General features: G+C 37.1%; 1 protein-coding gene across 1 annotated transcript in view; it reads right to left on the bottom strand.

Annotated features, from left to right (window-relative positions):
- Positions 1-607: 607 nt before the first annotated feature.
- The window catches only part of mmp20a (matrix metallopeptidase 20a (enamelysin)), a 57,410-nt gene continuing 32,550 nt past the window's right edge, over positions 608-25,467 (bottom strand). Inside the window, exons 4-10 of the mRNA XM_039744521.1 lie at positions 22,117-22,248; positions 17,633-17,794; positions 12,973-13,087; positions 9,465-9,607; positions 7,565-7,721; positions 1,715-1,818; positions 608-974 (exon numbers count right to left, since the gene is read on the bottom strand). Of these exons, the coding sequence (XP_039600455.1) occupies positions 874-974; positions 1,715-1,818; positions 7,565-7,721; positions 9,465-9,607; positions 12,973-13,087; positions 17,633-17,794; positions 22,117-22,248 (914 nt within the window). The 3' untranslated portion in view covers positions 608-873. The remainder of the gene's footprint in view (positions 975-1,714; positions 1,819-7,564; positions 7,722-9,464; positions 9,608-12,972; positions 13,088-17,632; positions 17,795-22,116; positions 22,249-25,467) is intronic.

Here is a 25,467-nt window from a genome sequence, read left to right on the forward strand (position 1 = left end):
TTACTTATTTATGACTTTAAAATAGAAGATGTCACAAGGCAATTAATACACAGATTAGAAAATGATGCTTAATGATAATTTAAATAAACTAATGAATTCTATATATTACCTGTAAGTTAGGGCGGCTTCCATATATTGTGCTTTCACTCTATTGTGCTTTTATATTTCATATAATTGAGCTTTCACCTGGGCGGCACAGCGCTGCTGCCTCGCAGTTAGGAGACCTGGGTTTGCTTCCCGGGTCCTCCCTGCATGGAGTCTGCATGTTCTCCCAGTGTCTGCGTGGGTTTCCTCCGGGTGCTCTGGTTTCCTCCCACAGTCCAGAGACATGCAGGTTAGGTGCATTGGCGATCCTAAATTGTCCCTAGTATGTGTGCCCTGCAGTGGCTGGCGCCTTGCCCAGGATTTGTTCCTGCCTTGTGCCCTGTTCTGGCTGGGACTGGCTCCAGCAGACCCCCGCGACACTGTAGTTAGGATATAGCGGGTTAGATAATGGATAGATAGATGGGTATTTTAAGTTTTAATTGCAACTCACAAACCCATCATGAAAATAAAATATTCTGAAGAATATAATATTTATTTTATAGTAAGTCATGATGCACAACAATTCCTCAACATTTAAAGTAAAACAACAGTGTGAACACACAACCAGGAATGTCTTCTCTGTTGTATACAATAAAAAGTTCATTATAATTTTCATGGAATGAAGTGGGGTTATTTTTTCTTTTTTTATATATAGATTTTTTGCTTGTTCAGCGTTGCATTATTCAAAAAGGAAATCCAAATTCCAGAAGTATTTTGTCCATCAAATTGAACAGCTTAAAAAAAAAACGGTTTTCTAAAAAATACATTTTCACAGTTTTACCATGGCTGCTAACATCCCAACCAAGCATTGGCTTTAACAACATAGAGAACGTATTTCTGTTGGTAATCATATTTGTATGCCTTAGGACCCGAGAAGAAGTGAATGTAACCTAGAAAAGAAGAAAAAAAAGTTGAACAAGTTTTAGAATTTAGTAGGTGTTAGAGCCAATCTTAGAAAGTTAAAGCTTTGAGTTAAACTCAAATTAGTGATTACTTAATTTGAATAGAAAATAATTTTCTTTCATAGTCATAGACAGATGGTATAGCCTTTTACCCCCTGTAAGTAAATATGAGATAGAACTTTCTTGCTATAACTAAGATACAGTGAGATAATTGAGTCAGTTGTTTTCGATCTACATACTTCCATTAGGTCAGAGTATGCCAAGGCATAACGTGAGCTACAACAGCAAAGTTAGCCAACTGTGTGTGTGTCATTTGTAGGGCACTGTTGCGGTTAGGGTCTGAGCGTGTATGTGTATCTATGTATGTGTGTGTTATTATTTAGGGTGTGGGAGTAAACCAATCCAATAATGGACTTGAACGAAGGGGTAAATAGACGATAACACATAGAGTAACTGTTTTTATTTCATTATCACCAATAATAATTATCTAAATATAAAAAATTAGGAAAGTCAGTGGAAGTAAATTATCACCTGAATGAAGTTGGAAATACTATTTTATCTGTAGACTCATCGTCAGACAGGTTTTACACTACCAGTACCAATGGCCCCCCCACACAAATGTTTTTCCTTATTATTTTAAACATCATTTTTGCACTTTTTTCATACTGTAGCTGAATTTTAATGCAACCCTCCTCTACCAGCTTTAAAATAAATAAAATGCATCTCACCTGACAACTCAAAAGCAGCATCCACTTTGCTTCCTATTCCTGGCCAGTCATTTTGAATGCTCCTGGGGTATCCAGGATCCATCTTATTTAGCCTTTCATCATATCTTGTGAAAAATTATGACAATGTATCATAATAATGAAAATTAGGCACCTCTTAATTCAGTTTTTACAGTATAAAATTAGTTTTCACCTTTTTTTTCATCTTTGCTAAATTAGACCTTATCGAAATTCTAACTTGTTATTAGGATAGTAAAATTACATTAAGCCAGTCTTCCATTGTTGTTAAAAATGAAAATTTCAAATAAAGTTATATGCTTTCATCTTTTGTTTCATTTGGGAACAGGTACAAAACTGCAAACATCACTTATCACCAATGATGCATATGTAAAACATTGAAAGCAGTGAATTTTTATATTAGGATACATGTTTCATCTTTTTTTTAAGATCAGTTATTAACAAAATTTGCAGTTATTCAGAACATTCTGAAAGTACTATATTTAATTTCTGATGCAACTGTAAATTTTTAAAAAGAATAGAAATAACGGTACAAAACAGACTATTAAAAGTGTGCTATTAAACAATTTTGTACCATTAAGGGTTAGAGGCATGTTAAGATTGTCTAGTAAATTTATTTGCTATTTGTGCACTAATATTTTGAAAATGAAAACTCCAAAGCCATGTATTGTTTGCATTTATAGCAATCAGATAATTAATTAAAGACTAAGAATCTCACCATTATGGACAGATTTGAATGACTGACACAAAATTGGTAATTCTGCTACTAATAGAATAAAAGTATTTTTGATACCAGGAACCTTGTTTATGAAGCCTTCAATTTCATACTAAACTTTTGCTTATGCTAGGATGGCAAAAAGAGTTCACACACAAAAAAAATCAAAATGATCAAAACCATACGTACTGTACATACAATGGGATGCAAAAGTTTGGGCAACCTTGTTAATAGTCATTATTTTCCTGTATAAATCGTTGGTTGTTACGATAAAAAATGTCAGTTAAATATATCATATAGGAGACACACACAGCAATATTTGAGAAGTGAAATGAAGTTTATTGGATTTACAGAAAGTGTGCAATAATTGTTCAAACAAAATCAGGCAGGTACATAAATTTGGGCACCACAAAAAAGAAATTAAATCAATATTTAGTAGATCCGCCTTTTGCAGAAATTACAGCCTCTAAACGCTTCCTGTAGGTTCCAATGAGAGTCTGGATCATGGTTGAAGGTATTTTGGACCATTCCTCTTTACAAAACATCTCTAGTTCATTCAGGTTTGATGGCTTCCGAGCATGGACAGCTCTCTTTAACTCACACCACAGATTTTCAATTATATTCAGGTCTGGGGACTGAGATGGCCATTCCAGAACGTTGTACTTGTTCCTCTGCATGAATGCCTTAGTGGATTTTGAGCAGTGTTTCGGGTCGTTGTCTTGTTGAAAGATCCAGCCCCGGCACAGCTTCAGCTTTGTCAGTGATTCCTGGACATTGTTCTCCAGAATCTGCTGATACTGAGTGGAATCCATGCGTCCCTCAACTTTGACAAGATTCCCAGTCCCTGCACTGGCCACACAGCCCCACAGCATGATGGAACTACCACCATATTTTGCTGTAGGTAGCAGGTGTTTTTCTTGGAATGCTGTGTTCTTTTTCTTCCATGCATAACGCCCCTTGTTATGCCCAAATAACTCAATTTTAGTTTCATCAGTCCACAGCACCTTACTCCAAAATGAAGCTGGCTTGTCCAAATGTACTTGAGCATACCTCAAGCGGCTCTGTTTGTGCTGTGGGCGGAGAAAAGGCTTCCTCTGCATCACTCTCGCATACAGCATCTCCTTGTGTAAAGTGCGCCGAATGGTTGAACGATGCACAGTGACTCCATCTGCTGCAAGATGATGTTGTAGGTCTTTGGTGCTGGTCTCTGGGTTGACTCTGACTGTTCTCACCATTCGTCGCTTCTGTCTATCCGAAATCTTTCTTGGTCTGCCACTTCGAGCCTTTACTTGAACTGAGTCTGTGGTATTCCATTTCTTCAATATGTTCCTAACTGTGGAAACAGACAGCTTAAATCTCTGGGACAGCTTTCTGTATCCTTCCCCTAAACCATGATGGTGAACAATCTTTGTCTTCAGGTCATTTGAGAGTTGTGTTGTGACCCCCATGTTGCTACTCTTCAGAGAAAATTAAAGGAGGAGGGAAACTTACAATTGACCCCCTTAAATACTCTTTCTATTTATAGGATTCACCTGTGTATGTAGGTCAGGGGTCACTGAGCTTACCAAGCCAATTTGAGTTCCAATTATTAGTTCTAAAAGTTTTGGAATCAATAAAATGACAACGGTGCCCAAATTTATGCACCTGCCTGATTTTGTTTGAACAATTATTGCACACTTTCTGTAAATCCAATAAACTTCACTTCACTTCTCAAATATCACTGTGTGTGTCTCCTATATGATATATTTAACTGACATTTTTTATCGTAACAACCAACGATTTATACAGGAAAATAATGACTATTAACAAGGTTGCCCAAACTTTTGCATCCCACTGTATGTCATGCCAAGTTCCTTTCTAAATCTCAAATCAGTTTAAAACTATTTGCACGTGCATGCGCTTTTAGCCGTTCCCCATCACCTCCTGCCATGTAGAGCGAAAAGAGCAGTGGACCCAGGATAGATCCATATGGTGTTCCACAAATGTCTATCCTAGATCCACTACTCTTTTCGATCTACATACTTCCATTAGGTCAGAGTATGCCAAGGCATAACGTGAGCTACAACAGCAATGCTGATGACACACAACTGTATTTATCAATAGCGCCTGATGACCCAGACTCTCTTGGTTCACTGACCCAATGTCTTACTTGTGTTTCTGAATTGATAAGTAGTAAATTTCTCAAATTAAATAAGAAGAAATCGGAAATCTTAGTTATTGGAAAAAATTGATACAGTTCGTTATGTTGTTACAAGGTGGCCAGGCTGAAGTCATAAATCCTTTATTTTATCAAGTAGTAGTATGGGAAACAAACTCCAGGGTCATGTTTTGTATAATGGTTGACTTTTTGGTAATGCTGCCTTTCACAGTCATGTTGTACAAAACACATCATACTCTTTTTATAGACAAAACAGGTAGGTTGCCCACTAAGGCAATTAACATTAGGTTTATGTATGAGGTGTTATTACCAACACAGAGGACAGCTGTATTGAGAGAACATGTCAGTTAACTGTGATATGTATGATTCCAGAGTTCAAGAACATTGAGATGTGAGTGATGCATCATTATAAAACACAATGAAATTTTCTGCTCACTTTTGCATGAGTTCCTTTTAAATGCCTACGTAGGACTTACAGATGGTTGAAAGTTGCCATAAATGTCAACCATATTCCCACATCAAGTGTGTGATGGTTTATAAATCCTAACTTTGATGTAAGAAGTGGCTTACATTTTTCCAAGCATTAGCATGTTTTACACATAAGGCCCCAAGTGTCTGTAAAATTGGCATAAGATCACAATTTTTGAATATTAGCTTTGCTTTAGTTTTTTAATGGAGAATTACTAAATTGGTTCATTATTAACAAAATGGTGAAAGTTTCAATGTGGGGAAGTACTGCTAGATTCATTCCATCATTTCTTTGTCATGCTACATTATAATACAAATGTTGTGAATCTGCAAGTGATTTCAATTCAAACCATAATTGTATCAATTTTCTTGAATAACTTCATTCAACAGCAACAGCAACAATATTTAAATTTTTATCACACTTTTGTATAAAAGGTAACAAAATGTTAAAGAAAATAAAATTGTAGATGATAAGAAAAATAATAAATTAGAAATAAGTATGTATACAAATGAATAAATAAATATCAAATAAAGTAATGAACAAGAAAAAAATCAAGAGATAATTACATAATAGAGATAAACAAGTAATAGATAAATTGCAGTTCTTAATTATGGATTAAATTGCTAAATTCATTTTTAAGCCTGTAATGATTATAACAGAATTCAGATGCTATGTCTAGATAGCCCATGGGGGAATCAGAAAAACAAACTCCAGCTGGAGAAAATACATCTATAGGGCAGCAAAGAAAATGACTATCTAACCCCCAATAGGTAGTCTACCTAATATAAAGGTAATTATGTAGTTCCATTGTTTTTATGCTTCATCTTAGAAGACAGATTTGTGTGCTAAATGAAAGTACATATTTATACCATTGACAAATTTAATTGCTAACTAAACAATCTCTACAAATGACTGCTTGAGAAAATGCAAATAGTTATAACCCAAGTCAAGGATTAAATATTCACTTTATTCGCCACTATCAACATATCCAAGTCTAACTTTGTAGCAGCAGTGAGCACAAAATGTAATGACCTGTGCCTGTTATGGCTTTTGGCTACGACTTAATAAACACCGGAATCTGGCCACTGGTGGCCCATTCAATGAAAAAAAAAAGATCAGTAACATCTTTAGTCAATATTGGCATATATTTGCCCTCCCTCTATATCTAAATTACCATTCAGGATGACACCCAGGTGATGCTACTGAATAAATACAGTCTAAAACATAGCAGTACCGAACTCACCACTTCTAGATTTTGGGTAATTTTTTTAATTCCATCTTTACACCTTCTATATCACTCGTATTTTGCCTCTGTTTTAGATCTTGTTGTTGGCTTTAACATTGTTTGCCAACTCAGTTTTAATTTGATTGCACTATTTGTGTATGGATGAATGCCATTGCAGGAATGCTTTTGCTCTTTCCATTTGCCTGTCTCACCAGTTTGGATAATCGGAAATCATTTCATAATCATCCTTGGTGTAAAATCCCATGCAGGTCTCATTTTGACCCAAATCCACACATGAACCATAGCCTGCAAATAAACGTTAAGGTTTTTCACAAACCAAAGTGACTCGCTAATTTAAAAACTATTATTTTGATTCCTGAATCTTTTTGTTAATAAACTCATTATTTATTAAAAACGAGTGTTGTTTGTTCCAGAGATTTTAAAACTCCCTGCTTTTTTATAAGAAATTAAGGTTTTGACCCATTTGAGGGCACAGGCCTCAAAGCCTGTATCTTTTGGGAGGCAAGCCGGCCTTGTGCTGGTGAGGCCTATTGAGTGTTTTCAGGTTGGTGTGGGAGTACAGGCCTGTTTTTGAAACTGAATCTTGAGTTTTGTAAGCCCTGCAAATCCTTACACCTGGCAGAAAAACCTGAATTCAGATTATCAAGTAGGATTCAAGGCATTGTAAAAGTAAGAATCACCCAAAAAAAGATGCAAGTAAAATCAGTTCAACATAACAACATATGATATCTGACAGATGAGACCATTCAGTCCATCAAGCTTGTTTGTTTAGCTAATCGCTAAGCTGTCTCAATAGCTCATCCAGATACATCTTAAAGGTTGTCAAGGATTTTGTTCCAACTACATGCTCCTGTTATTTGTTTCAGATTTCCAAAACTCTTTGCATAAAGAAGTGCTTCCTTTCTTCAGTCCTAAATGCACTTCCCCTTAATTTCCACTGGTGTCTTCGAGTATGTGATTCACCCTTTAGTTGAAAGAATTCTGCTAGTTCTGCTTTATCAATATCTTCAAGGATTTTGAAGTCCTGGGTTAGATTCTCACACAGTCTCCTAAACATACACACCCTCAAATTAATATAAAAATATAATATATCCATCTCTAGATTGGATATAAGCATAAAAACAAAACAGATAGAAACCTAGGAAACTCAAGTATGCATGTTTCAGAATAACCTGTGAAGTGGAAATGCTAACTCTAGCAGCAACATTCTACCCTTACTTACATTTAACCTTTCAAATGAATCATACCTGTAATATACATCTCCTGTAAAGAAGAATGTCTTTCCAGTTTCTTTGATATATACAGCAGCATCAATCTGTTTTACGATAGTTGGAAATCCAAAATCATAGATTGATCTGGCATGGCTTTTCATTGTTGCTTGTTCTAAAATCCAATATTTTGGACCTGTGATTTATTTAAATGACAAACAAAAAAAAAACCACATAATTAAAAAACATAAAACAACATCACTGGCATTAATAAATAAATGAATGCAATAAATTAATATTTAGATGTTGGCCCAGTATAATTTAGTATGCGTGCGTGTGTGTGTGTGTGTGTGTGTGTGTGTGTGTGTGTGACTTTACCTTGTGTTTGACTGACCCCCTGTCTAGGAAAGGTTCCTGCCTTCTGGCCACTGCTGCCAGAATAGGCTACATGCGTCAAATGAGCACTGGGAACATGTAGCAGCTATGATGCATGAGCGTAAGCGTTTTGAGCGTCTATATCGCTGCCCTTACACTTCACATGTGGTATACTTCTTCCTCTGAACTTGATACCCTGAAGGGCTATAAAACAATCTTGGAGTTGGGTAGTTAGTGATGCAGAAGCTTGTCAGGAGATGTAGACAGATGAGCCTACAGGGCAATATTTGGAGAAGAACAATGTTAATGTGACCATAAATAGTGCAGGCTGATTTGTTCTTTGAAGAACAAATCTTCAGTAGATGATTTCTGTCTACGCCACATACTAAAACACTGTTGTAGAAGCAACCTTGCACACTCATTGGAAATGGATATTACAAAAGATAATACTTGGATAAATTTAGAGCTGGGTTTTGAAAATATGGGGAACTCTAGAATGCCAAGAATACCAAGAAGTTCAAAGAAATGCAAAAAAGGTGTCTTATTGCGAAAATAAAACATGCAAGAACAGGATACACATAAAGAGGAACAACGTGCATAAATAGATGAAAACAACATCCCTACCACCTTTCCCGACTCTCCTAAATAAAAGCGGCACTTTGTGGGGTGGCTGGTTAAGTTTCCATTAAAGTACTAATATAGAATACTCCTTTATCACCTCTTGCATTTCTCTATTCATGACCACTGGTGGTCTTTCTGCCTGCTTAGTTCTTGACAACACCTGTGTATCCGATTCCAAGGATAGTCGAGGACTGTCCATAAGTGGCTATTAAGCCTCTGTTAGGAACTTTTTCCAGATACATCCATTGGGATTACCTCTAAGCTCAGCATTGGCATTGGGATTTCTTGGTGGTACTACAGTAAAATCTAGAAAGATAGGCCCAGATGACTAGGCAATTGAACCCCAGCTCTCTATTAAAAGGCTAAATAGACCTTAGGTAACCTGCAAACTATAGCAGGTAGCAGAGGCCATATATAACAGGCTTCCCTCATGCCACCTATTTCATGCTGAGGATTTATACAATTCGCTAGTATTCCCCTTTGTTGTTCTGTTACATTGTTACCCCATGAGTACATATATCTGGAGCTCTGTTCACAGTTATGGATCATTGTACACTGCTGGTTGTGGCAGCAGACCTCCAAGAGTTGACATTCCCAGTGAACAATCTGCCAAGTGATCTTACAGCCAGGCACTTACTTTGAATACAGGAGAATGACCAACAATCCCAGTCCTCCTCCACATAATGTATACAATCTTAGCATCTATAATAAAGATATGAGTGACATCTTTCTCATCAGCCATGTATTCATAGATGCCTTGTAAATATTACCAGTATTCCTTATGATTAAATGTCACATATTTTTATGTACTTCCCAAGGAAAAATGAGCTCTTGGCAGGAACGCAGATTTAATACAGAAAAGCCATTTAAAGTTAAATAAATGCATTGCCTTGAGGTGTTCCACTTCATGTATGCTAAATAAAAAATATGAATGCTATGTTACCTGTAAAAAGGTATGTAATACCAGTTCCAGGGATGTCATAAGCAGCATCAATACTTGAGTGAAAGTTTTTTAGGAGTTTATTAATGAAGCCTTCCCTTATCAGGTTCCAATACATCATCCAGGTCCCTCTGAGCCACATATACCTGATTTGTGAGAGAAAACTATTAAGTGGAAAGACAGCGCACAACAGGGTTAATTTTATAATTACAAAAAGTACTTTACAAGTAAGAACTGTGCTTATGCAGAGGAAGATGAGATGGTCAGGGTGGTGTTTGGCACAAACTCAGCGAAACTGCGAGAGAAACTTTTATGTGCCGGGTCTTAGCTAACATTAAATATAGCCGTGGGGTGGAAAAAGTCAATGTCCCGCTAAAGGAAGACAGTGTAAAAAAAACCCCGTGCATGCAGTGTGTCACGTCTCAGATAAAGAGGAAGACGAGCTGTTTATTGATGCAGTAAGAAACGAACTGATGAATGACGTGGCACAATGGTAGAGGCTTCGCCTCTAGCGTGGACGTCCGTGGTTCGAGTCCCAAGAGGGAATGTACGTGCGTTTCCCGATTCATTTTACCCTCGCATCCCCTTGGTTTGAGACGTATGAAAAAATATGCGGTTAACGCAGAAAGACAGATCACCAATTGAAGCTTTATGAATAATCGATACTTTATTCGCCATCAGTGATTATTTTGGTAAAGCCATACTCAGTGTATTCATTAGATGAACGGTAAAAAAGTAAGAGCGAGGGGAGGGTCACTTATTGAGGCACGCAGGCAAAAACCACAATAGCACGCGGGCTCGATGTACTGTAGTGCGCGTCAACTCGATCTGAATTGCGATCACATTGAAAAATATATCTTTTCAAGTTCTAATTAGTCCATATGTGTCAAACTCAAGGCCCGTGGGCCACATCCGGCCCAGCGTGTAATTATATCAGGCCCGCAAAATCATTTTATATATTATTGTTATTAATGGCCCGGGGATATGAAGCGCTGGTAACACAATAAACTACAGATCCCATAATGCAGCGCTTCAGCTGCCTTGCCGAACACTTACCGCGTTAATCAAGTCTAGCTTATGATGCTGCAAGTTATTGCGAAGCTAGCCCACATGATGCCAAAGAGAAAAGTTGATTCTGAAAATAGAGCCTTTAAAAACCGATGGGAGGCTGAGTATATGTTTACTGAAATTGCCAGTAAACCTGTGTGTCTCATTTGTGGAGCTAATGTGGCTGTAATTACAGAATTTAATCTAAGACGGCACTATGAGACAAAACATCAGGATAACCTGAAAGACCTGAATGCAATGCAGAAGATACAGAAAGCAGAAGAGTTAAAGAAGAATCTGACACTTCAGCAGACGTTTTTACCCGTGCAAAATCACAAAGTGATTTCAAGTGAAGCTACTTTTATGGGAGACACAAATGCACCAGTGCAACTTGCCCCACTTTCCCTGTTGCCAAGTAATGTTGAACCAAGTCGGCACAATGGTGTTCCCAAATCGCACTTTGCTGATAAACTGGCGCACTGCGCACTAAGTTCGCACGGCGCTTTGGTGACTTTGAAGAACAAAAAAAGAATTTTGAGTTGTTTCGCAACCCATTTGCCGTCGATGTGGAAACTGCACCTGTGCAGATTCAGATGGAGGTGATTGAGCTGCAGTGTAATGGCACACTGAAGGCAAAGTACGATACTGCAGGGCCCGCACAGTTTATTCACTCCATTCCGCAGAAATGCTCCAGCTCCGTCTACATGCGGCTCGAACCTTGTGCATGTTTGGTAGCACATATCTGTGTGAGAAGCTCTTCTCAGTGATAAAGACTAACAAAACAGCACACAGGAGTCGCCTCACTGATGAGCACCTGCAGTCCATCCTGAGAATCTCCACAACACAGAACCTCACACCAAACATAAACGAACTTGTTGCCAAAAAGATGCCAGGCGTCCAGCTCTGATAAAATGACATATGAGCAAAGACAACTGAATGATTTGATTTGTTATTGCTGAAAAGAACACATTTTATTTATATTTCCAGGTTTTGTTATGCAGCATGTTCATATTTGAATTTGTATAATTTTGACAGGATATATTTTTATGGAGAGCAAAATCTTTTGGGATATTTAAAATTTAAGTTTATTTTTATATAAAATTACATAAGAGTAAAGAAATTTGAATGTTTGTTCTTTTAACGTTTACTTTATTTCTAACTTGTATAATTTAGACAGGATATATTTTTATGGAGAGCAAAATATTATAAGTTATTTAAGGTTTGAGTTGATTTATTCCGGAATAATATTCATGTCTGTTTTTATTCATATTTATGTTCAAAAAAGTTAAGTTTTAAAAGTTTTAAAATTTTAAAAGTTTAGTTTTAGTGTGTTCAATAAATGTTTATCCTGTTCGCCCGCGACCTAAAGTGTGTTTTGGATTTTGGCCCCTGTGCAATTGAGTTTGACACCCTGATTTAGTCGACACAAATATCTTTGGTTGGAATGTAAGGCTTAATTTACTCTTTACATTTGTATGGTGAAGAAAAATTTATGCAATGATGCCTACATTTAACTTACATTCCTACCAAAGATATTTCTGTCGACTAAATAAAAATTCCTTCTGTTTAAAATTGAAATAGAACTTGAACAGATACGATAGTTCATAATACCCACGCAGCACTTAGTGCACGTAACAGCAGGAGTCATTAGTTTTAACAAACAGTGTATTGCACTAATATGAAATAGCCTGCCCATTTAATTATTTAGGAATGGATAAATAGATTAAGATTTTGTACAAATAATGTTTTTCATTTTTCTTTCTTGATGGATTCTGCCACCCCCAGCAACAGTTGCTCGCACCCCAAAAAGTGTGTATATATATATATATATATATATATATATATATATACAGTATATGTGGGTGTGTGTGTGTATGTATATGTATGTGTGTATATGTAGATATGTATATATATATATATGTATATATATATGTGGATGTATGTGTATATATATATATATATATATATATATGACAGCAACACTCATCACTCACAACAGTGACAAAACAATTACATTGACAATCATGTTACGTTTATTTCAAAATGTTTCCTTTTCTTTTTCATTACTTCTTTAACACACTACTTCTCCGCTGCGAAGCGCGGGTATTTTGCTAGCAACTAATATAGTAAAGGCTGCTACCTAGGTTCTGTCTTGATGGTTGGGGTCCATGAAAAGACTGCTGGTGTACAGCACCGGCGATCTAGATAAAGGCTAATATTTATTGACAAATATAGAGAAATGAGCATCCCATAAATTCACCTGTGGCTAGGTGAAAGCTGTTAAACAGGGCACCACTACAGTAGGAGCCTCTTTTAGGGCATTGGTTTCCATTGAGCTGCTGTTGGCACAAGACTGAACATTAACTGCTTTTAATGTACACCGATTCCTGCTCCTGTACACAATTTCTTCTGTATGTGTTGTCTTGTGGTAAAAAAAGAAGTATAATAATTCATTTCAAATGACCTGTTTTTGAAAAAGGCAATTTCATTGCCAAATCCTGCAACAGCATCAAAGGACAAGGTGGGCTCACATTTTGTTGGAACAGTTACAACCTCAGGTCTTCTAGCATTTTTCTCTCCTGAAATTAATTAAAATTAAACACAGTTAGTGGACTGGAATCTGCAACAGAATGTGTAAAGTGTAATTTGATGAAAATAGAACTACAGTGGCACATTGCATTTTGAACTGCAGCATTAAATGTTCCAGGCATTTCCGTGTGGATGCCCTTAATATTATATTTAATCTATTTGAGTAGAAAGGAAAATCTAAAATTCAAAATTAAAAAAAAAAGTCATTAAAAAATTGTCAATAATATGACATCTGATGTACCTAATAGTGAATGAAAAGCTCATGTAATTGAGGTCAGAAACTATATAGAGTATGGTTCTTGTGTTGGTGTCCAGTAATGGTGGGCTGTACTCCTAAGCGGAGTCAAATATGTTGTATGCACACTGCTGTACAGATAACATTTTAGACAACGTTTGGCTGACAGATCTATCACTGTTATGGTCATTAGGATGGACATGCTGCAACTTTGTTTTCGTTCTGTCTTTTTTAACAAAATATTGACTGAATAACATTTGCTTCTAAAGAGTGTTGATGAGTTGTTTGCTATCCAAACATGCAAGTGAATTTCATTGTGCTTTGTAAATGTACCAATATTACTTCTGTACTGCAAATATTGGTTACTTCTACAGTATATACATATAAAATATATGTAGCTATGTTAAGAAAGAATCTTAAAACAGCGTTCACCTTCAAGTAGGGCTGGGCGATTTTTTCGATTTTTTCGATTAATTCGAATTTACGTTTTAAGACGATTTATTTTTTTATTAAATCGAGGTATAGCGATTTTTTTTTTTCAATTTTTATTTATTAATTTTTTAATTATTTTTTTTAATAAAAAATTAGATACATTGTAATTGCACCTATGGCAGAATAATTAAGAGGCTTGTCCGACTCCGAACACATGATGACGCGCCTAATTAACCTCTCACCTGTGAGTACAGTGCTCTATGAAGGAACGTAATAGGCTACAGAAATAATATCATAGAGATGGACGGCTCTTCACGTCAGGATGACCTTGTGCCAAAGAAAGGTAGTAACGTTTCCTCTGTGGTTTGGAAATGGTTCGGATTCGAGAGTTCAGACGTCGAACAAACTTTTGTCAAATGCAAAATATGCAGAAAGTCAGTTTCAACCGGCAGTGGCAGCACCACTAATTTATTCCAACATTTGCGACAAAGGCACCAAGCTGAATGGGAAGAACGCTCAAAGTTAAGAGATGAAAACAAGCCAAATCCAAGTGCAAAAAGTCCACCTAAAATTGCAAAACGCCAGATGTCATTAGCGGTATCATTTTCCAATTCCGTTCCATACGACAAAAGGCGCCCGATGGAAAGAAATGACAGATGCTGTGGCGTTTCATATCGCTAAGGACATGGTTCCCATATGCACCATCGAAAAGCCAGGGTTCATAAAATGCTACACACTGCTGATCCAAGATACAAGTTGCCGAGCCGCAAATATTTCAAAGACGTAGCTATTCCCCGAATGTACACTGAAACACGTGAAAAAGTAGCGGAGCAGCTTGAAAGGGCATCTTTTTTTTCTACGACGACTGACCTGTGGAATAGTCGTACTCTTCAGCCTTACATGAGCCTTACAGCCCATTATGTTGACGCAGAATGGAAACTGCGAAGTTTTTGCCTTCAGACATGTTATTTTCCTGACGATCACACTGGGGAAATAATTGGTCATGGGCTTAAAGATGCGCTGGCGTCTTGGAAGCTTGTGGAGGATCGACAGGTGTGCGTGACCACTGACAGTGGAACGAACATGATCAAAGCAGTGAAGATGAACGGCTGGACCCATCTTCAGTGCTTTGGACATCGTCTTTACAATGCCATTGGTAAGTATGATTAATAATTCAAGCATTAAAATCGCAGTTATTCAGATGTTATTTCATTAATAGCTGAAATGATGATGATTATTATTGTTTTGCTTTTGTAATAACAGTGCCAATCACTTAACATGAGTTTGTTGGTTATAGATTCATATTCTGCAGTTATGAAGGAGAAAGCTCTTTACAATATTTCTGTCAAAGTACAATGAACTGCTATTTCAAATCTTTTTTTTTGTTTGTTTTTTGTTTACTGTTGAAAATTTGCATAACTTTTTGAGTTGACTGATGTAATGTTTACATTGGTTAAAATGGTTATTTTCTTACTATATATTCAGAAGTATTTAATGTTTAATTCAAATTGCACAATATTTACTTTCATATTTCATTCAAATCTTCTGCAAAGATATTTAACTCGTGAATTTGTTTTACATTTATTTACACCTTGTTGACCAATTTATGTATGTCATGGCCATTAAAAATACAATGTTCCTTAACCAGATGGTTTTTTAAGTTACTTATAAAGAGAATGTTACTTAAGTCATGTTGTTGTAATGTTTTAAGTTGACTAGTTACACAATAAAAAAAATCGAAATCGAAATCGTGAATCGGTGAAACTTTATGAAAAAACCTAGATTTTTTTTTTTGCCTTATCGCCCAGCCCTACCTTCAAGCGTAAGCAAAATGTAATATACAGTGCATCCCGAAAGTATTCACAGCGCATCACTTTTTCCACATTTTGTTATGTTACAGCCTTATTCCAAAATGAATTAAATTAATTTTTTTCCACATAATTCTACACACAACACCCCATAATGACAACGTGAAAAAAGTTTACTTGAGGTTTTTGCAAATTTATTAAAAATAAAAAAACTTGAGAAAGCACATGTACATAAGTATTTACAGCCTTTGCCATGAAGCTCAAAATTGAGCTCAGGTGCATTCTGTTTCCCCTGATCATCCTTGAGATGTTTCTGCAGCTTAATTGGAGTCCACCTGTGGTAAATTCAGTTGATTGGACATGATTTGGAAAGGCACACACCTGTCTATATAAGGTCCCACAGTTGACAGTTCATGTCAGAGCACAAACCAAGCATGAAGTCAAAGGAATTGTCTTTAGCCCTCTGAGACAGGATTGCCTCGAGGCACAAATCTGGGGAAGGTTACAGAAAAATTTCTGCTGAGCTGCCTAATGAGCACAGTTGCCTCCATCATCCATAAGTGGAAGAAGTTCGAAACCACCAGGTCTCTTACAATAGCTGGGTGGCCATCTAAACCGAACGATCGGAGGAGAAGGGCCTTAGTCAGGGAGGTGACCAAGAACCCGATGGTCACTCTTTCAGAGCTCCAGAGGTCCTCTGTGGAGAGGGGAGAACCTTCCAGAAAGACAACCATCTCTGCAGCAATCCACCAATCAGGCCTGTATGGTAGAGAGGCCAGACGGAAGCCACTCTTTAGTGAAAGGCACATGGCAGCTCGCCTGGAGTTTGCCAAAAGGCACCTGAAGGACTCTCAGACCATGAGAAACAAAATTCTCTGGTCTGATGAGACAAAGATTGAACTCTTTGGTGTGAATGCCAGGCGTCACGTTTGTAAGAAACCAGGCACCGCTCATCACCAGGCCAATATCATCCCTACAGTGAAGCATGGCGGTGGCAGCATCATGCTGTGGGAATGTTTTTCAGCAGCAGGAACTGGGAGACTAGTCAGGATAAAGGGAAAGATGACTACAGCAATGTACAGAGAAGTCCTGGATGAAAACCTGCTCCAGAGTGCTCTTGACCTCAGACTGGGGTGACAGTTCATCTTTCAGCAGGACAATGACCCTAAGCACACAGCCAAGATATCAAAGGAGTAGCGTCAGGACAACTCTGTGAATGTCCTTGAGTTGCCCAGCCAGAGCCCAGACTTGAATCTGATTGAACATCTCTGGAGAGATCTTAAAATGGCTGTGCACCGACACTTCCCATCCAACCTGATGGAGCTTGAGAGGTGCTGCAAAGAGGAATGGGCAAAACTGGCCAAGGATAGGTGTGCCAAGCTTGTGGCATCATATTCAAAAAGACTTGAGGCTGTAATTGCTGCCAAAGGTGCATCGACAAAGTATTGAGCAATGGCTGTGAATACTTATGTACATGTGATTTCTCAGTTTTTTTATTTTTCATAAATTTGCAAAAACCTCAAGTAAACTTTTTTCACATTGTCATTATGGGGTGTTGTGTGTAGAATTCTGTGAAAAAAAAATTAATTTAATCCATTTTGGAATAAGGCTGTAACATAACAAAATGTGGAAAAAGTGATGCGCTGTGAATACTTTCCGGATGCATTGTAACAACTTCTTACAAAATATTATCTCACTTGCTAAACTTTCACCACTAAATCCTCCGTCATTTCATGAACAAAATGCTAAACGCTTCACATGTTCTGATGCAAAGTACAGATTAGATGTTGAAACCTAATGATGCATTTTAAAACATTTACAGCAACACGGACAGTGTCCTCTATTATTCAGTTAGTGTTATACAACCATCATACAATATATTCTGTGTAATACAGTACACATTATCATGTGCATGTGCAGTCCTAAGGTAGATTGAAATATTTCCTAGTTTACTGGAGTCAAGCACAAGTCTTAGATAAAAGAACAATGAATAACTACAAATTACTACGTAATGACTTTATATTGTATTTATTTGATATCAATATATGAACATACAGTACCGTAGAGAGCTTGTATACCAAGAACATCGTCTCTTGGAAGGGTGTATACTCCAGAGTTATAATATTTGTAGGTTGGGTACATTAATGCTGTTGGATCTCTGGAGTGAGACAAGCCTAATGCATGGCCAAACTCATGAGCTGCCACTGTGAATAGATTGTACCCTGCAGAGAAAGTAAAATGCAAATAAATTATTTTACCAAAAAATAAAACAAAAATATTCTTTTGGAACATTGAATATTTCTGAGTATTTATATTATTTAAATGTGTACTGTTAAAAATGAATTAGGGTCTCTGTTTTCTTATTGAAACCACCATTTTGAAACAATCTTGCTGATCGTTGCTATACTGCTATAAGGCAAGAGGACCAGGAGTCAACACTTCTTGTTTGTTTGAAATTACACATTCCTTCTAAGAAACACATTAGTAGTTATTCTTGTTGGTGTAATCTAGTTATGAAATTGTTGTTTCAAATTAAGACCTTTCTTCATCAATTTCATGTCTTCATGGTTATGACTCTTGGCTTGTTTTTTGACTTTGCTACTTCTCCTGGCTCTTTTTCCTTTGAAAACTTCTGCCACCTAGTGTAGCTGGTACTTTTCTGGCTCAAGCAAGCCAGTGTTAACACGAAAATGGGTTCATTACCAAATAATACTGTGAACAGAGCAAGAAGAACCTAAAGCAACTCAGCACTTTCCTAGTAAAGGTCTTCTGCCTGTAGATGGTGATGCAGTGTGCCCGAAACTCAAAATGGCTGCTTCTACTTATTTCTGTCTCTCTCTCTCTCTGTTGTTTCTACTGATAGTCACTGTCCTAGTTTATACAGAGTTTATAATTAGGGAATCCATTCCCGGGAATTAGGGAATCCATTCCGGATTGAAATCCACATTTCATTCCCGAGAATTCCAGGCTCCCGGGGATGACACAGTGCACGGGCATCTCACATGTGAACGGTTTTAGAACAACACTTATTTTTAATAAAACTATTGCCATATGTTGACACCAATAAAAGACTAACCTTATCTACAAGCAGTTCATGCTGTCATATAAGTACATGTATCTAGTTAGTTGCGGTAATAAGAGCGTAGAAAGCATAACGTGTCCAGCGTGCAGTCATCCAGGCGAGAGTACACCTTCATGTAGAGTGCGCCAGCCGCTGAGAAAGCACACTCTTCCTCCACTGAAGTAGGCGGCACAGTCATCAGATACTGATACACTTGTTCTAAACAACGTCTAAGCTTGCCGTTGCTCTGAAAAACCGCCATTTCAGCTTTTACTGATACATCCAGTTTCTTGTCATCATTCTGTGATGGCAAGTCTCTTGGCGCAGATAATGCAGATGCAACAGACTGACGCATTGCGATTTCAAGTTGCTGTTCAAAGCTGTCAACAGCACAGACGTCAATGAACTCTGCACCGTCCCGGCATTCATGAGCTGCAGAGTGCAGACTCCTCCCAGTCCACTGTGCTCAGTCTTAGTGGGAGCCAGGAGAATGACTGTTGTTGGTTGGTCTGTTGTTGAATGAATTAATGAGCAACACACTACACTGTGGGCCAAAAAACCGTGCCACTTAATTATTTTCAACTATAACTTTGTTATTTCTTGATCGATTTTTACACTTTTACACGCTATATATGCGAGCTTGGCCGTTCCCGTTCACCCGGGAATTTCAGCAGTTTCATTTCTGGGAATGCCTGAATGGATTTCCTAATTATAATGTTTTGATATTGTTATGTTTGTTTTTTATTAATAATTTATCTTTGTAGATGTCATGGGATGTCATCAGCTTTGCCATTTTAAGTGTTAGTTACTATGATGCCACGTGTCATGAGCAGCATGTCCAATGTAAACATGTGTGTGGGTGACAAATTGTATTAAACTGTGAGCTCTTAAATAACTGTATGAAATTGTTATGATAAAAGGAAGACCATTTGTTTAATAAAATGTACTCTAACATTCTTAAACCTGCATAATCCACATATGGATTAAATAATGTCAGAGCTGCAGCAGCACTAGACACGAGGCATCAAGCAGCCTTGGCCAGTCCATCACAGGGCACACTCACACTTGCATAGGGCCAGTTTTAGTTGTCAGTTAACGTGGAAGACATGGGGAGTAGAAAACCAAATGTGGGATATGAACCCAGGGTCCTTATCACTAACAGAGGACAAACAAATAGCTTCCCACTCAATAGTCCACCTTCTCGTTCAGAATGGGAGATTAATGTGGAATTTGCTATAGCACAGCCATCTGTAACTAATGTTTTTACGTGTTCTTATAAGTACTTTGTTCTGGTGCACTTCTTGGTCAGGACCTTTTTACATATCCTCTTCATGTAGATGTCTTAATATACTTTTCTCCATAAATGGCCAAAACGTGCACATTGCAATTCCTAAACAATAAAGGCAAAAAAATGCTAGTTATTGATGGTAGGTTGGGTATATAAAACATCTGCCCACAAAGGTTTACCTTGGGAAAGCAGAGGGAATTCTGCCAAAGAAGGAGACAGTGGTTTTTCAAAGACATGGTATTTTTTTATAACCAACACAGACCAAGAAGCTGTGCCAAACACATAACTTTAAGTTGAGCTGTGAATTAGTTGCCAAGCAAGATGTTTGTAGTGTTCATACTGTGTTCTGGCAGGGTGTGTTTTTGTAATCTAAGCAAATGCATACAGAGCAAATAAGAAAAAGAGATCTAAATCAGGCCAGTAGTTTTACACTTGGAATGAAGAAGAAGGTTCCCCGAGACATGGTATACAAGTGCCCATCTCACAGGCACCACTACATGTACTTTATATTGTACATTGGAGCTTTGATTTCAATGCTAGAAGGTTTAGCTTACATATAAATATAAAATAAATTGTGTAATCAAATGTAAATAGCTGTATACTGAGGTATAGGCCTAATATACTATGCTGCATTATTATCAATAAATTAGTGGACTTTAAGGTAGAACCTATAAGGTTATAATCATGACTGCAGTAGTACAGTAGATAAATAGATGGCTGTCCTGCAGAAGTATTTCTATGGAGCTTTATATAATACCTTTCAAGAATACAGTATGTATTATATTAGAAAATGAGCAGATATTGATACAGTTGGGCAAGAAATTTTGGAGGTTAACCCATTTCTGAATATTTTATTATATAAAGTCTACTAGAGGGCTTTGCCCACTGCTAGCTTCGCTCGCAAACCTCACTGCCTGCGCTACGCATCAGCAACTTTGCGTCTCTGCCGCTCCCGTATGTGGATTTCACTTTCACCAAACAACTAAATTTTTAATTCTCACGGATAGGCCTCTTCATTGGAAAGAAACACTACTTTTCCCTGATGGCAACACGAATTAGAACATTTAACTGCCCGTGAGTGAATATCGTTTCTTTCTCTCTAAACGAACTGTGTTTGACAATAGCATTCACACAGTTGAAAAGTTATTGAACCGTGTGCATGGTTGTAAATGTTTTAGATGTGGGCAGGATTTTTCCAAATCTCTTTGAATAAGCTGTTGTCTCGGAGGGCTTGAAATTTTCTCTCTTGGGATTTCACTTTCACCAAACAACAAATCTTTTAATTCTCGAGTATATGCCTCTTCATTAGGAAGAAACACTTCTTTTCCCTGATGGCAACACGAACTAGACGATCTATAAGTCTCTGACTTAAAGTTTAAATCTGAACAATATATTCAGTCTCTTTTCACTGTTCTGTTATTTCATTGAGTAATAATTTCCAATTGTTTGCGGTACTAGGGTGTTGTACCGTGTTAGCCATTATGAATGTAGAGAAAAGCCAAGCAAAATGATACATTTTATTGGCTAACTAAAAAGATTACAATATGCAAGCTTTCGAGGCAACTCAGGCCCCTTCTTCAGGCAAGATGTAATCAAAGATGTAATGATTACATCTTGCCTGAAGAAGCCTGAGTTGCCTCGAAAGCTTGCATATTAATCTTTCTAGTTAACCAGTAAAGGTATCATTTTGCTTGGCTTTTCTCTACAATTGTTTGCTCTAATGCAATCTTTAATATAATTTTTTTGAGACATTGGAATTTTCATACTTCCATTACCTCTAACCTGTTCTGCTTGTGTATCATACCAACGTTTTTGAATTGGTTACGATGTTCTACTTTGTCATCTACTTTTTTGTCTTTTTAAGTCTTGTCTTGTGGGATGTGAAAGTGTCTCTCTGAGAAGATCACTTCTCGTCTCTTTCCAAGATTTTTTATTATAATAGAGAGAAATACTATGTAAGCTTAATAAAATGCTATGGATAATGACCTTGGATTTTAAAGTTTAGCATTTTCCTAGATTTGTTCATATTTTGTACTGGAATTATCTTTGCTTCTCTAATGATAAAATACAAGCCCATCATTCGGTATCCACTTAAAAATGTTATGTTTAATCTGGCTCTTCTGGCGAATCTCCAGAATATTCATTAACTATATGGAATGTTCAGCACTAGCATAGATTATTTTAATGTTTCTTACCTGGTTTTGTATTGCCCATTGTCCATATTTCATCCTCATCAAAATGTGTGTCACCTCCAATGTCTTCTCCTGGCTCGAAAGCATGTGCCAAGACACCTCTTGGTCCATCAAAAGGAAAAAAGTCACCATGAGCTGGGGAAAGAGGATAGCCGGGATGAATATCTTTAAAACAGTACACAACTGATATACCATTGAATAATCCCATCTAAAAAACAATACAAAATAAAATGTCATATAATTTTACTACTTGCCTTATAGCACAGTACAAGAGCCTGAAACGTACAAATTATAGTCACCATTTCAAAGAAAAATAAATATTGATGTCATAACTAACAGCAGTGAGGTCATATTAATACCTGTCATGAGTGGAAGGTATCCAGTACACAGCTGAGAAAGGTAAACTAGCAACTAGTAGAGTAGGACCCCGTGTATATGAATCTAGGGTGGAGACATAACTGAATGATAATTGGGGATAGATACTTTAGCTTTGATGTATTATTTCTTGAGTTCATGGAGAAACTCGTGACACCTAAGGCATTGTATTGTTTTCTTGTAATAATGGAATGAATTGAATAATTATTGTGAAATTGCATGGGTCACCACTACAATGAAAATCAATGGTTTTAATATTTAATGTGCTTAATTGTAAGTTAGCAGGCAGTATAAAACTGGTATGATCACTCTACATGGGATGCCACCTTGCTGCAAAGAAATGTTTTATTCATTAAAGCACCTTGCGCATGGGCAAGGTGCTATATAAATAAAATGTATTATTATTATTATTATGGGTGACACTGCTGCAGAGACCTAGATATAAATACAGCAGCAGAGCAGTTAGTGTCTGCGTGGACTTTGCATGCTTTTGTCTATGTCTGAATCGGTTTTCTCAGTATTTCTCTCATATTCCAAAGCCATGCAGGTTAGCATCATTTGTACCTTTAAATTTCTTCTTTGTTTGTAAAGGTGTTCTGTGATAGATGCTGTTAGGATAAGTACTATCACCTAAAAGTCCTGTAATGGATAAAGTGAGTTCAGAAGATAGATGGAAATTCTGATATTTTATTGTACTATATATGTAATTTCATTTTACTTCAATACACATAACAATTATGTGGTGTTATTGATATGAAAAGATACACACTCTAGTATATACAAAACATGTGTTTAGCATGTTTTAATAAAAATACATTCTCCAAAATTATTTTAAGATTCATGAAGTTGAACTCTATAGAGTAATACCTTGCACCTCTTACTGTATTTTCGTAATATCAAACAAAAAACGTTTAACAAAGCAAAACAACACATTTAACCCTTGGTACCAATGCTTTACTACCAAGGTGTTTTTCCTGCTTATAAATAATACACTTAAGATAATGAGAGCCTTGGAATCAATGGATGGATACTGTATATTCTGTTGTCAGATTAGACAGCCCAGCACAGACTCCACTGTAGAATGCCCTGGTGAGGTTGGCAGCCAGTTGGGTGGGGTCTCCAGGTCTCTGACAGTGTCCGACTTTGCCTTTGACTTCCTGTGTTCTCCTGGTTGCCCTTTCAAAATGAGCTGCCTTGCTGAGACAACAATAGCTTGGACATGAATGACCCAGAGATGAGACGTATCTTTAATAATATGCAGAAGATGCAAGGGTGAAATAAGAATATTAAGAGGCAAATGATAGAAATTAAGATATCTATAGAGCAGTTAGCAGCAGCGATTGACAACTTAACAACCGCAGTAAATGGCCAAGGTGCAGAGGTGTTTTAAATCAGTGCTGGATGACAAATAAGATTCAGTCACAACAGTATCAGGATGACAGGACTCATGACCTGTCTATTATGTTACTGGTATATAAAAAAACCTTTGCAGTGAGCTTCACTCAGGTATGACTCAAACAATCAGATTTTCATTGGATTTTCATTGGATTTCTTTGTGCAGACGTTTAGGAAAGTTTTTGAAGTTCCTGTACCATCTGAACTTGCTGCCAATAGACTGTTAGAAATAAACAAATTAATAAATATGTACTGGAATTCCGCATATTAACCACTGAAGCAGAGCGGGCAGTTACAACATAAATTCCTATACTAAAGAGAGAAACATCAACTGAGATCAAAGATAAATTATCCAGTTGCAATTTTTGTAATGCCCTGGAGTCTGTGGCACAAGATGCGCGCATTAGGCTAGATGAATGGACGCTTAGATGTTGGTGGGAAAGTAAAAACATTCCTGAATATATGGAACCTGTTAAAACATCTGTAGGGATTAAAGAAAGGCAAAGAAGAGTTAGGGTGCACTTGTGTTTCTGCTGTGGTGAGGCAGGATACTTGGTGTCTGGATGTGCTAAAAATACCCACTCCACATTAGGGTTGGTGAGGTGGGTACTTGTAATCAAACCCTGTGCCAAAATCTATTCCTCATTCCCTATCTTCTTAATAATGTTCAAGTTTCTGCTCCCATTGATTCAGCAGCTGCTAATAATTGTATCACCTATTTTCTTGTTGAACAACTCAATATTTCTTCAGCATCATTAATATGTAAAGCCCAAGTGTTGGCAGTAGATGGTAGACTTATTGGGCTCTGGTCATTTAGATTTTACCACACCAGATTTAAAGACTAAAATTGGCACTGATAAGCAAAACACTTTCTTTATCATCCAATCCTGTAAACCTCAGGTAAAATTAGGTTTCCTCTGGTTACAGAAGCACAATCCCACAACTGATTGGGTTGGAAAACAAATCATTTCCTGGAGTAATAACTTCTTTGGTGCTGCATGAAAACCTTACTGATGCCAGTTGTCTGTGTTGAAGGGAAAATGTAGGCACAATCTCGTCTAACACAAAAGGCAGCACTGGAATATATTGGAGAAAATTTGCAAACTGGGTTTATTGTTACTTCTAATAATCCTCTTGGACCTGGGTTTTTTGTTGAAAAAAAGATTGGTGGGCTTTGACCTTGTATCGATTACAGGCAACTCAATAAAATTACACTTAAAAGAAGCTATCTTCTCGCACTTATCTCTTTGATTCTGAATCATGTTACAATGTCTACTGTTTTTATCAAATTAGATTTGAGGAGTGCATATCATCTCATCTGCATTCATGAAGCTGTTTTCCACACAGTCACAATATTTTACAAGTACAAAATAATGCCTTACGGATTAGCTAATGCCCCCGTAGTTTTTCAATCCTTTGTGATCGACGTATTAGGGATATTTTAAGAATATGTGTTCTGGTGTATATCTGGTGTATATTGATGACATTTTGACACCCTTCATGCCCCCTGCCTTTTATCCTGCTTTCATGCTTGGTTTCTTGCTAAGCCTGATGAACACATCTGGACATCATGTCATTAAGGGT

Source organism: Polypterus senegalus, chromosome 2, assembly GCF_016835505.1.
Source record: "Polypterus senegalus isolate Bchr_013 chromosome 2, ASM1683550v1, whole genome shotgun sequence".
NCBI lineage: Eukaryota > Metazoa > Chordata > Cladistia > Polypteriformes > Polypteridae > Polypterus > Polypterus senegalus.